The sequence below is a fragment of the Nicotiana tomentosiformis genome, chromosome 2 (genome assembly GCF_000390325.3).
Source record: "Nicotiana tomentosiformis chromosome 2, ASM39032v3, whole genome shotgun sequence".
NCBI classification, from domain to species: Eukaryota; Viridiplantae; Streptophyta; class Magnoliopsida; order Solanales; family Solanaceae; genus Nicotiana; species Nicotiana tomentosiformis.
The window spans coordinates 174,765,201-174,783,687 of NC_090813.1; the positions used below are offsets into that span (position 1 = coordinate 174,765,201).

An 18,487-nucleotide genomic window follows, 5' to 3' on the forward strand; every position below is an offset into this window, starting at 1 on the left:
AAGTCCTGGTGATAACGTTTTTCCATGTATTTATATCAAGTAGGGTCGGCCCCAGACGAAACAACATTCTCCTAGCCAAAATAGGATTTTCACTCTGTAAAAATTGCACAGGCGCACCGCATGGGGCGACGCGCCATGCGAGTGTTGATACCCAATTTTACCCTCATATTTTAATAAATGTCATATATGCTTTAACAATATCATTCCGGCATCATCACTAATTTTAAAGAGTCATAAAAGTATTTTTTTATAATTTTTCATAATTTTTAAAAACTTTAAAATTAATTTCTTGCATTTAAATTACTTGAATATGTATTAATTACCCCTTTAAATTATTATGTGATGACTTAATCATCCAAAATTTATTATTTGCATCCATATATATATTTCATAATATTTTACTTTACCTTTATATAATTATATGTGTATTTTAAACTTATTGTACATAATTTTACAATAATAGCCTATATTATATACATAATTGTATTTATTATATTATTTATACTAAAATAGTATTTCTCATATTTTATAATGTTAAGCTATTATTTTTAAGTATTTTACTGCATAAATAATATATTTTATTATTTATTAGTCATTCTTTATACTTTATTTTTTAATGAATTTCGTGTATTTAAATTGTAGCCCAATTTTAAGTTAATTTCAGACCAAATCAAGGCCCAAAATAGCTGGCCCATCTAAGTTAAACCCTTATGTATCCCAAACTAAAAAACCCCTTTATTTAACTCGGTCACAACCCGTTTTAAACAACCCGCCCCACTCTTTCTTCTATCTTAGCCGTTGGTCTCAGAGATCAACGGCCCACAAACCCCCACTCATCCTTAATTAACCAAACTCAAACCCTAAATACCCATTCTCCCATCTCCTCCGCCATTGAATCCTCTCTACACTTTCTTCTTCTTTGAGAACCCCTGGCCGTCGCTGCTTAATTCCTCTCCGATTCCAACCTAGAGATGGAATCTGAATATGATATACTTACCTTATTAATCCTCTCTCATCATTGGTCGCCCGTTTATGGTGTTACTTAGGTACTTTCCTAAGTTTGGCATGTATCACTTCCGAGATCAGACTGGAATGACTCGAATCTTTGATTTAAAGGATTTATTCAGTCTATATGCGCTCAACGAATAATGATTTGCACTTTTGGATTGATTTTCAGACGATTGAACCCTAACTAGGATTTGAGAATCTCTATCTCCTTTACTGATTTTGATTTGCATGTGAAATTTTTTTCCTTATTCGCACTTAATTGATTATTTTCCATGTTTGTTATTTCAATTTCGGCTACTATATAAACCCTTCTCCAAATCCCCTAAGACAGACCTTAAGAACTATATTATTACTCTCACTAAGACCTATACCATTCTGAAATCGAGCTCTTGGCCAACTGGAAGCGAAGGCCACCGAAATTTAATTATTCGATCTCTCTCCGTGCGAGCACTGCCCGGGGTTTACCTGAAGCCCTTGAGAACTCTGACGCACTTAAAATTTTGGAGGTTTCTGCTGTTCTTTCCGTGTTACTGATAAGCAAGTTGTTGGTTGTTAAACTCTACCTTACTAGCTCATTAATTTTGCAAACTGGTGAGTAATGAGACTCTTGCTATTTTACTCTCTTTTGCATGCATCTATGTCAATCAGTTCTTTGTGAACCAATATAATATAGCTTGTCTCTGTTCGTATTCATGTTTGTCTTATCATTATCCTACACCCCTGTGTTTTTCTTTTAGTGTCTAAACCTACTTGAATTATGAGTTTCATGCCTGTTATATGTGCAATTAAATGATTTATGATTATTCTTTGCATGTTATGCTATTCTGATTACTAGCTGCTCTTCAAAAGCCTTTCCTCATGCCTTGTCTTGGATTCCTACATTCTTAAGCATGTTATCCCCTGCCCAAAATTTGTTTGAGTGAATTTCATTCTAATGAATCTTTCATGCATGTTCTACTGCTCTTCTGCTTACATGAACCTTATGTGTCTATTACTGTCTCAATGTTTTAGCCTAACATATTTCTAATTTGGTATTTGGTCAATCCTGCGTTCTTCAGTATTGCCCAAGTTTCCAGCTAAACCCCAATACACTTGGTTTTATCATTACGACTTACGTTAAGTCCCGAATTTTGTCTATCTTCTGACCTTAATATTGACATATCTTCCTACCATGATCTTTGGACTTAGAAATATTTGTGATTAAGATTCTTATCGACTGTTATAAACCATGCCTACTTTCCATTCTCTGACTATAACTTTGTTAGACATTCATGCCTTAAATTCCTAGTTTTGAGTCTCTTTTAGGCTAATTTGTGATTTACTATAATCTTGTTATTCTGAAAACGAAGCATGTATGCTTGCCATGTTGATCTAAGTGATATGTCTCCTCAATTCTATTAATGTTGCACATGCTACTCGTTCACTTGTTATGAACTTATATTGTCATTCTTTATGCCAAAACTATTCTATTAAGGTCGTTCTTTATTGATCCTTCATCTTTCATAATTAGATCCCCTGCTTGAAATTGCCTTAAGCTATTTTTGACCATGTTAATATTTGAGACTTCTTTAGAAGTAGTATGTTATCCTATGATGATCCCTCGTATCCCCCTAAACCTGGAAAATGCAAGCATGAACTCGTCTTGTGTGCGTCCTGCCAGCATGTCACATGAATTTGTCTATACATCTTAGTGATAATTAACTTTACAGTCTTAAGAAATAGGCATGTGGGCTTCCTTTCTGGTTTAGTTAGTTCAACATATAGTCTATTGCTTGTAATTATGCGTGAATCCTTCGTTTGATCTTGGTGTCTGTTCTATGTGATATTGGGTTTGGTTATTGGGTTCAGACTTACTGCTGGTCTTGTGAGCTCAGTTTTGAGTCTACTAGAGTTGTCGAAGGCCTAGAAAAGCACAGGGTTTTCTGTACTGGGCTTATCATTGGGCTTATAGTTGTCTTATTCTGTAACTATTCATATTTGATTCATATCATTTCATCCGGGCTGTAATAACTTGTAATAACGAATGATGGGGAAGTTTAAAAAAGGGGGCTGAGGTATTCTAATATTTATATGAAATGGTAGAAAACATGCTTATAGGATCTACGTGCTTTATGTGCTATTTTGTTAAACTTGCTTTATTTTTGCACATCAACAGAATCATGTCTATGAGAATCACGCACACACTTCACTTAACTTGTCAAAATATGTCGACTCAAGTAATTGTTGCACTGTTTCCATTCAACACTTAGACAACATGTCTATAGGATGAATAACACATGATTGTTACTGCCCATTTAGATACCGTGTATATAGGTTTTCAATTAATCGATCAATTAATTATTTCTATTGCTTTTAGCATGCTGCTCCTTTAGATATCATGACTATAGGATTCTAATCAATTAATCAGTCATTTTGTTATTATCATAGTTAGACGACATGCCTGTAGGGATAATTATATAAAATATAGTTCAACTATTAGAAACCATGCCTATAGGACATTGACGTCTGCCTAAGAAGCATGCTTATAAAATTAGCACTAGTAATGTGGTAAATTGTATCGCTTCACTGCCTTATCGCATAAATAATTAGAAATCATGTCTATAGGACTTGTGATGCTTTAGCTGGCCTATACGCTGCAGTGCTGTCTGGATAATATTAATCAGAATCACATATGAACCATGCCTATTGGATTTAACTACCCAAATACGTTTTAATTCTGGATTCCAGTACCGCATAACCAGAAATCTAATCGCGTGCTTTTGTGCTTACATGTGCAGGTAAACTTGAGTCCTTAATTATCTTTATGTAAAGTCCTATATGTTTTGAATGTCGCCTAGTTTTATCATTTTGATCAACCTAAGTTAAGTCTAGAACCACCCAATAGTAGATCCAAAACCTCCTGGACCATAGGCATGGGATGAGTAGTGCACGCATAGGATACAGTTTAGAATTGAACTAGAGCACGTTTAAGTAACATCTTCAACATAGTAATTGGGTAGTTATGGATGATAGTCTGTGTCCGTTGAATAATATAAGCAACCCCCTACCATAAGGGAGTTGCGAAGTATTATTTATATTGCACGGGGTGATCCTTTAGGCTAAAAAATTTCGGATCTCCCTTTCCTTATATACTTGTTATTTACACTTAGTCACCTAACATAGACCAATGTAGTTGTATCCTTGTCATCATTAAAGATGTGTACCGATTTTCATGTGTTATGATAAGACTCTTCGACTTCTATATCTCCCTTCATTTATTTGATCGCCTATCCTAAGCACATAATCCACATAGTTTAAAATTTGGCTGGGACACACAGTTATAGACCTCGAGGAGTGCCTAATACCTTTTCTTTGAGGTAGTTTGAGCCATTACCCAATCTTTGGTGACATGGACTAGTCAAACAAAGTTATTTGTAAATAGGTGCCCTAACGCACCTTAAAAATCGTTAGGTGGCGACTCTTCTCTTTTAATACCTCCCTTTAAAAGAGTTGTCATACGTTGAGGCTCGCTTTCACGAGAAAATGGAGCGCAACAGCGGGGCATTAGTGGGGAAATCCAGAGAGCTAAGTTCTGACAGACAACAGGAAATTGCACAAGCGTGGCGCACCACGTGTCGCGACAGTGGAGATTTCTCAGAGTACGGACAAACTAAGATTTTTGATGTCCAGACTTGGTCCTAGACCCCTGAATATGATCTCGACTTTATCCCTTGGGCTTTTACTAAGACTTCAAATCTCCAAAACACTCGAATTCATTTTGTAATATCTACATAGCTCAAAATCACTCCTACAAGGCATAAACACACAATAAGTGCAAAATACTATCAATTAAAGCTCAAACATAAATAAAGTGCATTAAATTAGAGTGTAACAAGCGACTAAAATACGCAATTATAGCCTACCATCATATACTCGCTAATCACCTGTACAATTCATAATTCCAACAAGTACAAAACAATAATATGATCAAGTCATTAATCACAGATAAAACCACTGTGGTGCGCACAATAACTTAACATACTCTGCTCAGTCAACAATCCATCATATAAGGATTATATAATCAGGTAAACAACCAAGGAAATTGTAACTAAAGATGAAATGCAATAACCAAATCAAATACTCGCCAGTCTTTCCTCAAAGTCTCAATAATCGAACCAAACTACTTATCAACTTTCCTCATACCGCGTATAGACCTTCAAGAGAGAAACATGAGAGTGTGACCTTAGGGGGATAAATCCATATCCACACGCTTCACGTATAACTCACGTGCTGCACGGACAACTCACGTGCCAATAAAATATCAATTGCATGGACAACTCACATGCTGTATGGAAAACTCACAAGCCAATAACATCAATATTTCGGATCCGTACGGATAACTCACATGTTGCACGATCAACTCAGGTGCCAATAGTAGAAATATTTCATATCCACACGAACAAATCACGTGCCAATAGTAATAATATCTCAGATCCGCACGGACAATTCACATGCTATCACATCTCAACCGCACAGGCAACTCACATGCCAATAATTACATCCGAACAGATAATTCAAGTGCTACCAATCTAATCTACACACGCAGAAGGCAAATATACAATATTACATGTACTTGATAAATGAATATCAATTTCTTAATCCATGATTGGTATAAGTGACATGGTAAAGTGTGTGCATGTGTCATAGCTCAAATCGGTCATTTTAATCACGAAAGTAGCAATTTTCCGGTTCAATCAGGAGATTAACCTCTACATAACCTCAAACATGGTACAAATAGCTCAGAAAAGGGGTACAAATAGGAGAAACATCACAACATGAAGCTTAGCAATTAACTTAAGGCATACTATAGCCTAAGCACTACCTCGAGCATGAATAATACCCGGGTGCACACACATGGGCTCAACCCCACACTTGTGTGCCACTCATAGCACATAACTATCACAAATAACTTAGGCAACTAGTGCCTCACCAAGTTTAGGTAAGATACTTACCTCAAGTAAGCCAAATAAATACTCTAAGAACCCCTTCCCACGTGTATCAACCTCCGGATGGCTCGAATCTAGCCAAAATAACTTAATAATATCAAAGAAGCCATAGGAAACAAGCCCAAAATATAAATCTAAGATCTTGGTTTAATTATGCAAAGTCAACCCTAGACTCGCACTCGGAACCCGACAAAACCCACAAATTTCAATAACCCTTTCGAATACGAGTCCAACCATACAAGTTTCATCTATTTCTGACTCTGAATCGATGTTCAAAACTCAATTATTCACTTTAGAAAAGTTTTTGACTAAATCCCCAATTTCTCTTTTAAATTCACCAACCAAATGTCAAAATTGATGATAGAATAATGAATAATAATAATAAAAACGAGTCAAGAACACTTATCCCAATCCAAGTGGAGAAAATTGCCTAAACAATCGCCCAAATTCGAGCTCCCAATATCAAAATATGATAAAATGAGTAAAACCTTCGAATATGATATCTTATATGCACTGCCCAGCAGTACCGTACGCGATCGCGGTTATACCCTCACGATCGCAAAGCTAAAATTGCTTCCAGGCCAATAAAGAATCGCGAACGCAACTCCTTCTTCGCGAACACAAAGGACCACACTGCCTAGGCCTTCGCGAACGCGGCCCAATGCACGCGAACGTGTTAGCCAAAATCCCGTCTAACCACAAAGCTTCACGAACGCGTCCTCTTCATCGCGAACAGCGATGAACAAACACCAGGGACCCCAAACCTTCAATGCGAACGCGACATACTGATCGTGAATGCGAAGAACAATACCCCACCAGAACATCAACTAACTCAAAGTGATCCAAAATGATTCGAAGCCACCCGAAACTCATCCGAGCTCCTCGGGACCCCGTACGAACATCGCAATAAGTCCCAAAATATAACACGGACCTACTCGAGGCCTCAAATCACACATAATAATATCAAAATCACGAATTATGCCTCAAATCAAGCTTAATAAACTATTTCAAATTTCTAAATATCAAACTTATGCCGAACACGTCTAACAAACTCGGAATCACTTCAAATTTTTCACATAAGTTCCGAATGACATAATAAATCTATTCCAACTCCCGGAAAAATAATCCAAACCCCATAACATCGAAGTCAACTCCCGGTCAAACCTATGATCCTTCCAAACTTTTAAATTGCCAACCTTCGCTAATTAGAATCAAACCTTCTAGAAATATCCAAATGCGAATTCGGGCATACGCCCAAATCCAAAATCACTATCCGGACCTAATGGAACCATAAAGATTCGGATCCGAGATGAAATTCACAAAATTCAAGCTTGGTCAACTCTTCCAACTTAAAATTTCCTACTTAAGATACATTCTACTGAATAAATCCCCAACCACTCAAAAATCAAAGTCGACGCTAGTCATAATACCTCATATGAAGCTACTCAAGACCTCAAATACCCTAACGGAATATAAATGCTCAAAATGACTGATCAGGTCGTTATATTCTCCATCACTTAAATATACGTTCGTCCTCGAACGTGCCAAGAGTCGTTCCAAAGCCATCAAAATACTGTATAACATATCGTACCCATACCCATAAGTGATCCCACATCACCCAATCCATAGGCCCGTCAACACCACCATCGAAGATTCATACTTCAATCTTTGTTCATAAATCTTAGAATCCAATCTCCAACATCTAAAATCCATTATAAGGCTCGATTCTCGCATCTATACACTGTATAAGTCTGAATAAGTTGTATCAAGTCATAACCATATTTTTTAAGATATACCACATAACTCAGATACTCATATCAATAACTTCCGACTGCAATAGCTGCTCAATAACAAACTCGGTACCAGCGACATACTTCATATAAAAAAAAAACCTTGTTTTGAGCCTTCATACACTGACAAGGATGAAAGGAACACGTAAAAGCTCATGAAAACTCGTTTAATCAACAAATCGTGGAGCTCTCTCACCTGCCAAGAACTATAGCAAAAGTCTAAGCTGACTAATGACACTATTCTTCCAACTTAACTTAACCAAATCCGATAGACTAATTCCAGGTCCAAAAATCTCAATTTACTCAGTGTAAGCTACTCAACTGACAGGATACACCAATGACACCTACAACTACATACCATGCAATCTGTGTACCAAATAAGTAATAACTCAAATGTTGCTAATGATGGAAGGAGAACCAAATAAGAGAACCGTCCTGCAAGTTCAATAGATACCACCAGAAAGCGCAATGCTACGAATCCATTTCATATATGAGAAACAAGACACATGAAATAAATGCAAAACCTCACATCCCAACATGACTCTGTTGCGATCGCATAATCCGATCCAAATATAGTGGTCCACATAGATTACTCATTGCTCAAATTCTCATGCTCACCAAACACATATACATCAATAGCAAGCACGCGAAGCACATGACCATAACCATGAATAAACGGATAGCACAATATACCACAAACAGACAAGTCTTAATTCCATGTCCAATTTTGGGGTCAAAATCCAAAATTATCATTTCTAGGTTTTCTTCAAAAAATCCTGTAATCTTTACCATTGTTTTTGTTTAAATCCATTATAACTCATATATTTAACTCACAATGGGTAGGAATCACTTACCACATGATAGATAATAAAAATGACACTTCACAATCGCTCCAAGATCAGCTCCCATGGAAGAATTGAGATAAAATGAACCAACCCCAATTTTGCAAACTTATATACTGCCCATGCGACCCTTCATCGCGAAGGTGATGCTCTAGCAGGCGACCCTTTGCGAACACGATACCCTTTACATGAATGCGAAGGCCAGAATCTCCAGGCCAACTTCCTCTCCGCGAACGTGAAACCCTTGTCGTGAACACGATGAACAAACAATCTGTAGCTCAATTCCTTCTTCGCGATCTTCCCTCCGCGTTCACGAAGATCAAAACCAGAACGAGCAACCAACAACAACAAAATAATACAATCATGGTCCGAAACTATCCCGAAACATACCCGAGGCCTCCGGGACCCCGTCCAATCACACCAACAAGTCTCAATAATGAACCATCAAATTATTTTAAAGCTATATCTTCTTCTGATATTGATTATTGGAAAGCGTTAATAAAAGTTTAAATCGATTCTATCATGAAAAATAATACATGGATTTTAACAGATTTACCTCTTGGTGCAATACCTATTGGTTGTAAATGAATTTTCAAAAAGAAATTTAATTCAGATGGATCTTTTAATAAATATAAAGCCCGGTTAGTAGCAAAATGATTTTATCAAAGACAAAATATAGATTATTTTGATACCTTTGCACCACTGACTAGAATTTATTGTATCCGAGTTTTAATTGTCTTAGCTTCAATTCATAAGCTTTTTATCCACCAAATGGATGTCAAAACTACTTTTCTAAATGGTGATTTAGAAGAAGAATTTTATATGGTTCAACCTGAAGGCTATGTCATTCCTGGACAAGAAAAAAAAGTTTGTAAATTAATTAAATCTCTTTATGGCCTTAAACAAGCTCCTAAGCAGTGGTATGAGAAATTTAAACAAGTCTTACTGAGAAACAATCTTTCTTCAGTGGAGGTAGATAAATATGTTTATACTAAAGTGGTAGACTATGATTATGTAATAATATGTCTATATGTTGATGACATGCTTGTATTTGGTACAAGTTTAAATATTGTGAAAAGTACTAAATTATTTCTATCTGCGAATTTTGATATGAAAGATCAAGGTGAAGTAATTAAAATATTGGGAGTTAAAGTTATAAGTAGTGAAGATGGCATAATGTTATCACAAGAATATTTTATTGAGAGACTTCTACAGAAGTTTGAATATTTTAATATCACACTTGTAAGAACTCCTTTTGATGCAAACTCTCAGTTGAAAAAGAATAATGGTGACCCAATTGCTCAGTCTAAAGATGCTCAGATTGTTGGGAGTCTGATGCATTTAATAAATTTTATAAGGCCGAATATAGCCTATGTTGTGTGTAGACTGAGTAGATATACTCATAATCCCAATAGAGAGCATTGGTCTGCATTAGTTAAACTAATAAAATATTTGAGAGGAACCATGAATTATGGTATCATATATAGTGAATTTTCTTCTATTTTAGAAGGGTATAGTGATGTAAACTGGATCTCTGAATCAGATGAGACCAAATCCACTAGTGGCTCTGTATTCACCCTTGGTGGTGGTGCAATATCGTGAAAATCAGCTAAACAGACGATCATAACTAGATCGACTATGAAAACAGAGTTTGTAGCTCTGGAGTTATCTGGTTCTAAGGCTGAGTAGCTAAGAAACTTCTTAGCTAATATCCCTTTAATAAAGGACGTATTGCCTCATGTGTCTATACATTGTGATTTCCAAGCGGCAATAGCTATAGCAAAGAATAGATCTTATAATTATCAAAGTAGACACATGAAATTGAGACATTATGTCATAAAGCAGCTGCTGAGAGATGGAATAATTTTTATTGATTATCTGATGTCAGAAGTAAATTTGGTCGATCCTCTGACTAAACTTGTGGGAAGAAAATTAATTCTTCAACCCTCAAAAGAAATGGGGTTAAGGCCGACATGTTGTCAATAGAGATGGTAACCCAATCTATGTGATTGGAGATCCCATGAAATAGGTTCATATGAGTAATAACAAGTCAATATTGACACTGAAATACTAAAATATAGTGTTTGACTGCTATTAATTGAGAGGTTGAGATATAACTCTTTATAAATTCATATTCCTCATGGATGGTGTATTTAAAAGCGGTATACACTTGATGAATTCACCTATATGTGAGTGGAGTGAGTCGCTCTCATGAGATTTTGGCCTAGTCTCTAGAGTTCTCATGAATAACCAGGCACGCGTATGGACTATTGGGCGCAAACCGCGGTGAACAATAAAATTGTGAGGGTTGAAATGTGATTGATAAAATCTCTGACTGACAATAAGAATTATTGGTTCATAGAAATATTATATTTCACTAGTAATTGAGTAAGTTAAATTTTATTGGTCTAAGTTTAGTTCATAGTCCAGAAGATACCAAACCTATTACATTTAGACCATGCAAATCCAACAAGTTTTACTCTTCTATCCAATACTTTTATTTGTACAATTTTGTTTTAAAATAGTGGGGGACTATGGTAGTAATTGAATATTTTAGTGGACAAGTGGCTATATAAATAGTTATGTGGCTTGATCTCCTTGATGCTATGGCCAAGTGTATAGAGCCCCTACCAAATATCTCTTTGCATGGAACGTTTTTGACAAGTAGATGAACACTTGTCATTTTCTTACACAATTCTTACAACTATAAATACACACTTCCTATACCATCCGAAGACACCAACAAATATTTTGTTCTCTCATGATTGCTAATGATTAGTAATCATCACTACAAGCTTTCTCATTCTCAATTACGCCTAGCTTTTTGTGTGTTCTAATTTCTTTTATAACCTGTGTTTATTTCATCATTCCAAACTTGCTGGTATTATTTAATTTTGCTGATTCATGTATCCTCTAAATAAATGGAGGTAGGCTTGCTTAATCCTAGAAAAATATTTTACATTGCTGAAATAGTTTCTTAGGATAGTGCCTAGCACGACTCAAGCCAATTCGTGTAATTCTGCTCACAAGTAATATTATTGTAATATTGTTGTTATTTTTCGGGTGCCATTTCCCTACCGTACACAGCATGGGCACACCATCTAGTATCACTATATCCTTTTTCTCTTCAAACTACAATTGGGCCTAAGGAAACATAAGAAAAAGGATATCATAATTCTAAATAAGTTGTTTAACAAACCTTCAAGAATTCTTTTTCCATAAGAGGAAAAATGGCTTTGCAGACGCGCCCAACACAGGTTGTGTGTGAAAAGACATTGTTGGGTAACTCATGAGACGGGAGAAAGCATTTCATGTCTGGAAACTGGATAGGGACAATAGATTTGAAATTTAAAGCATTCAGGACCAAAGACTAGAGAGTCAAAAGCCTTCATTTGAAAGGGAATTCACATGGAATAGTGGCGAAGATAATAGTCAAATGAATCAACTTTTGATATTTCGTAGTAAAATCATTAGGTGACCAAAAAGTTTGGCCTATTTATATTAGATTCAATATTGAGCACTAGGAAAGGACTAGCTCATATTAGAAGAAAAGAAAAAAAACAAACATTAGAGTAATAACATCTTGTCATTATCAACTATGGCGGGAGCAGGGCCCGTCAACTTAATTTGCTTTATCATAATTCATATCCATTAGAAAATAAAGAAAATTATTTATCTAACATAGACTCAAATCTTAAAGATCTGATTCATACTATATGACATTTTAGTTTTGGTTCCACTAAAATAAGTTACATCAACTTTATTTAGGTAAAATTTTCACTGTTCCCTTAACATTAACTTGGTGAAAATCCTCAACTAGGAGTCAATTAGAACCCTCTAATTTGACAGTACAGATATTACAGCTTCAATCAGATGAACATATCTTCTTCCAGGCTCCGCTCGATGACACGATATTTTCGTTCAAATATATATATATATATAAGCCGGCCGTACTTGTGATGGTGTTTCATTAATCATGTCCAAAGAGTCTCTGAAAAAGATCCAAAACTGTTATCATCAAGGAAGGTCATGTTGCTTTGTGAACTACCATATGTTATATTAGTGAGATGGCCCAAGGAATAATGTTGTGGTGATGCTTGTGGAGATTGTGTCATTTCCATGCAAATAAGGGCCATAAGGTTTGCTTGTTCACATTGCATGTTGACAATCTCAGCTTGTGCCTTAGCCAATTGTACTTGCAGCTCATTCACTTGCTTTTGTAGATGACAAATTGCTCCTGCACAGCCATAGACAGGATCCCTCAGTCTTGCATTGGCTTCATATACCATACTGCTCACTGCATCTGCTCTTTGAAATTCCGGCAGTTCCTGACCAAAATTAACCAAAATGTTATTGACGCTTCATACTGTACTAGTATATACTAATAGCGTAAAAATATTTATAATATCAAGTCATTTTAAAGGTAACAAAAATGTAAATGTCATTATCAGTGATAACTTAAAAAATAAGACAAGTCTAAATTTACAGTATGTTAAATTGCACTGATTGAATAAAACTTTATTTTTATTGTCATTAGATATAAGATAAGTCCTCATGATTTTAGTGAATTAGTGAAAATGATTTGTTCGGCATCATTTAATAACACTTGTCAACATAACCGGTGGAATTATGTCTGTAAGAAAGAGAATATAGTTTTGATTACTTTGACACAAGAAGTCATGAGTAGTTAGTATCAATGAGCCATAATGTTCTCCAAAAGTAAGGGAAGTCAATGCAGAAATTAAGAAAAAAGAAAGTGAACTGTAGCTACATGGAATAAATAAAGAGAAGAGATGTGGTTGTTGCCATTATAGTATGTTTGTCCAAAGCATTTATTTTTTTGGTTAATGTCCAAAGCATTTGAAATGCATGTAAACTTGAAAATCAATTCCCTCCCTTACTTAAGGACAACATTTGAATTTCATTATTAAAATTTTATGAATGTTACAATTAATAAGCCTAGGACTCTCACTTCTCAAATTGCAACTAGAAGCCACCTTAAATACTACGGCCAAATTGGTTGTCGACGCATTCAATACAACTTTGCTAAAACGTAGGAGTAGACATTTTGCTGTATTTCCATACTTTCACTTCTACAAGAAAAGCTTGATTTTACCTAATCAACTATAGAAAAAGGGAGTAAATAACAAAAGGAATACTAACTATGATTCGAAATCTCAGTCAGTTTGGTAAATTAAATTTGTTTCAAAATATTTGATGTTTAAAAATAATAAAAAGTCACTTATTGCTCTCTTTTTTATATCTATCCTCACTTTTCCCAATATTAGAGTGTTAAGTAGTGTGATTTTAAGAGAGAGATAGTAGTTTAGACAAAATATTCTTAAGATTGACTATCAAGTATCTTTCTTAAGGAATGTGAAAACAAAAACCCTAAAAAGATAGATAATACGAATCGAATGCCAAAAGACATACATAATATATAACTTGCTTTATATAATAAGTTTATCATAAATTCTTAAAACTAATCTGGTGTATACATAGATATTTTCGTAAAAAATAATTAAAACTAATTGTGCATGGCAATAATGTTTGAACATAGTATATAATAACATGACTTGACATTAAGGTGGTGCTTAGGATTTCAATTTAATTTATGGATTTTACATTTTAGAACCACAATTCAATGTTAATAACTGGATTTCTAAATTTAATGCGTATTTAATTAATGAATTTTTAATATAAATATATTTTTTTAAGCGAAAACTAATGGATACAGTCGATCTCATATATGGGCTTCTATCTCCAACACTGTTTGACATCATGTCATCCAATTATATTGCTAAGCTAAGTGGGAATTTAACCTAATACAGAGAAAATGGAGCAAAAAGTGACTGTGGTAGATATATACCTGCAAGAACTTGATAATATTGCTGGCACCAAAGACGCGATGTGCAGTAGTGAACTTGATGGGATCATTGGGAGGAAAATAAGGAGCCAACACACATTTCTCGGCGCACCTCCGACGCAAGATTTTACAGGCGGCACAAGGGCTTACGATCGCTACTTGCGGCGGAGGCGGAGAATTACGAGGGGAAGCTGACGACGGCGAGACAGAGCGAGAAGATATCGGTGAAGTTATGGTGGTCACAGTTGTGTCACTGGACTCCATTTGTTTTCCTGTTACTATTTGGAGTAATGTTTTACGTGCTAAAAATATGAGGGGAGAATAATTGGGATGATTTAACTTGGAGTGAAGAAAGGGCATATTTATAAGTCCAGGGAAATAAAAGAAAATCAAAAATGAAATAAGATAGAAAGAGGAGGGAGCCGGCTGGGGAACCAACGACATCATAAAAAGAGAATATGACGTAAGCAAAAAACTTTTTTTTTTTTTAATTTTTGAAGAATTTAAGTTATATACCGCGAAGATGTAAAGATATTTTACACGATGGATCAGTATAGTTTAACTTACTATAATAAGTCAAAATTATTATAATTTATCAGACTACAAATTAATAATTAGTATATAAATTTAATTATCTTACATGACACGACATGATTGTGATATGTTTTATATTATTAATGCATATATAATTTAACTTATATATTGATCATGATAAAACGTAAGAAATTGATAGTATACACGATGATTGAAGATTGAAGCTTGCATTGAGGGGATAGGCTCATGAATAATAAATGGTGAGTAAATAGAAGAGGATAGAATTTAGGTGTGATTAAAACCTCACATCTAATCAGAATGCAGTATATATTTAATGGTTTTAATTGAACTTAATATTTTTAAAACGAAACATATATATATATATATATATATATATATATATATATATATATATATATATATATATATATATATGTGAAAGTTACTAGAATCTTAATTACAAAATCCCGAATGTGGAATAAAGTGTAATAGATTTAGACCCCGTTTGTCCATAAAAAATTCTTCCTTTTTTTCAAAAATGTGTTTGTCATGGAATTTTGGAAGTTTTTGAAAAAATTTGGAAAATGAGTTTTTCAAAGACCACTTTTTCAAAAATTTTATTCTTTTAACCACTCACAAAACTGCAACATTTTTTCAAGTAAAATGCATGTCCAAACATAATTTCAAATTCAATACCATTTTTTAACATAACTCCAAATACTACTTTTTTGAAAAATTATACTTAATGTTAAGAACTTAAGATTTAAACCCGTCAAATTTAAATTTTGTGCATGCTGAATTGCAGCCATTTGAGTGTAACTCTAATCCTTTATCTTCCCTTTTCTACTGTTACAACTAGTTGAGTTTTAGTAATATTTGACTTTTCGAATGTGAAAACTCTGCGACGAGCTTTGAGTTTTGGTTAGCCGATATTCTAAGAATTATTAGAGTATATACAACTGGGGTTAACTAAAAGCTGGTTGTTGTGCAATACCTTCTTCTTAGAAAAAATGAATCTAATGTTCCAGTTAATTAAATTACCAAATTTAACTTGTACCACCAGTTAATTTACTCTGTCGACATAGCTGGTAAAAGGGGTGTTCGTGGTTCGGTTTGGAGCGGTTTTTTTCTAAAAAGAAATCAAACTAAGTAAGTTGGTGTATGTCGGTTATTCGGTTTTTTCGGTTATTTATCGATTTTTCCTTAAATATAAGATATACACTACCAAACACATATTCTCGCGACTACACTTTCAACATAACATTTACCAAGATATATTGTTGATAATTGAACCAAATAGTGATGAATAATTTTAGGACTCAATTAAAAATAAATTATTTTTAACATGAAATAAATTCTTGTACTCAACAAAAGAAAACTACCAATCAAATAAACTAGAATGTAAAGGCAAAGAACTAAATTATTATAATAGCAAAAAACTAGACTAAAAGTGCAAACTATTAAAATGTAACATAGAATTTTAGAAACTTTGTATAAAAAATATACATATATATAGGTATAATAATAAATTTTAAATAGCTACTTCTATATTCTGTTTGATTCGGTTTTTTCGGTTATTTTTTGATTAAAACCAAAACCAAACCAAATTTGGTCGGTTTTTAAAATTCAAAACCAAAACCAAACCAAACCAAAAAAGTATCGATTTTTTTAGTCGATTTGGTTCGATTTTTCGGGTTTCTATGAACACCCCTACCTGGTAATTACACGAAGACGATTAATGCTGACATGGATATCCTTCTCATTATTCCATGTATAGTTTATTGCAAGAATATTTATAATATTTTCTAGTCCGCTTTCAGAAGTGCTTGACTATGTCTATTTTAACTTCTATCTTGATTCTGTCACCTAAAAGATATATAATTACAACTAGCTCTTCATAATAATTGATGAGATTAGAGACCTAAAATATAAAGTAAGTTCAATATAATGATTGTACCAAAATTCTTTTAACTCTAATGTAAATAAGCATGTATTCTCATATTTGACTTCCCTCGAAGAAAATCCTGGGTCAGCTACTATTTGTGTACCTTCAAATACATGGAAAAATGCAAGCATATATATATATATATATATATATATATATATATATATATATGCAGAAGCTTCTTTTAAATATATTTCAACCAATTTGGCAAATGTCGTTCTATATAGGCCGGAATTTCAATAAACAACAGACATGTTTGGCTCTATTTCTCATTCAGAGACTAAAAATACTCCATGCTTATTTTATTGGAATTATACGTCACACCGGAAAAGTCAAGTGTGACCCATGACCATGAGAATGAGTCTAACTTGGAAAATACGTACCTCTACTTGTTCGGTTTATCCACCACTCTAATTCAACGTTGAAACATTTCTCTTTTAATTAGGTTTTGATATGACAGACAAAAGAAAATTAAGTGAGGAACTAACTTATCATATCTTGAAATTACATAAAACCATATCAGTAACAATATCTCAGTTTTAAATAAAAGCCGCAGTTAATGCTTTTTGTTAACACTCAGGTTCAACTGTGAGAAGCCATAGATCGATGAACCCTAACTTGGCAACAGTAGTTGGGCCTGTTACTTTACAAGGCTGATCCCTACTACTATTTTCAGCTCCAACATTCCTCTCAAGTTGGAAGGACGGGCCATTCCAAGCTTGGCAATGAATCCCTGTTGTTGCACACCAAGTAAGGATTTAGTAAAAATATCGACAAGTTGAGTAGAAGTAGAAATAGAGTGAAGAGAAATAAGACCAACAACTAATGTATTCCGAACGAAGTGACAATCCACCTCGATGTGCTTTCGTACGCTCGTGAAAAATAAGATTCTTGGCTATGTGAACAGCAGCTTGATTGTCACTGAACAAAGATTATCAATACAAAGTTCTCCCAACAAACGAACGAACCAAGTAATTTCAGCTACAAACATTTTGAGGGCCCTATACTCCACCTCTGCAGAAGATAGTGCTATGGTGGGTTGCTTCTTAGATTTCTAGGAGACGGGACAACCACCAAGTAATAAGATGTGATAACCCAATAGGTCACTTTGAGTTTTAGCTTTTATTTCTGTGTTCCAAGACCTCGACTAGCTCCGTTTAGTATTTTTCGATTTGCGTGCGCACTCCATGTCTTGTTCCGGAAAGTTTTTATGTGGAAAATTTGAGAAAATATGAAATTTTTCCTTAAAACTAATTTGAGTTGACTACGGTTAATACCCTATAGGTCACTTAGAGTTTTAGCTTTTATTTTTGTATTTCAAGACCTCGATTAGCTCCGTTTAGTATTTTTTGATTTGCGTGCGCACTCCATGTCTTGTTCCAGAAAGATTTTATGTGGAAAATTTAAGAAAATGTGAAATTTTGCCTTAAAACTAATTTGAGTTGACTACGGTTAATATTTTATGCAAATTGACCCGGATAAGTATTTTGACGGTCCCGGTGGATCCATATCGTGAT

At 34.4% G+C, this 18,487-nt stretch overlaps 1 protein-coding gene across 1 annotated transcript; it reads right to left on the minus strand.

Annotated features, from left to right (window-relative positions):
• Positions 1–12,335: 12,335 nt before the first annotated feature.
• On the minus strand, positions 12,336–14,817 carry LOC104104439 (LOB domain-containing protein 1-like). The gene is made up of 2 exons (XM_009612525.4): positions 14,495–14,817; positions 12,336–12,953 (listed from the first exon to the last, which is right to left on the minus strand). The coding sequence occupies exons 1-2, from the start codon at positions 14,753–14,755 to the stop codon at positions 12,600–12,602; spliced, it is 615 nt and encodes a 204-aa protein (XP_009610820.1). The 5' UTR covers positions 14,756–14,817; the 3' UTR covers positions 12,336–12,599.
• Between the last annotated feature and the right edge of the window lie 3,670 nt (positions 14,818–18,487).

Bases quoted from the DNA above. Each gene is read 5' to 3' on its own strand.
- LOC104104439 (XM_009612525.4), bottom strand. From the start codon at position 14,755: ATGGAGTCCAGTGACACAACTGTGACCACCATAACTTCACCGATATCT. The intron at 12,954-14,494 runs GTATATATCTAC...AATTTTGGTCAG, and splicing joins ATATTATCAAGTTCTTGCAG to GAACTGCCGGAATTTCAAAG.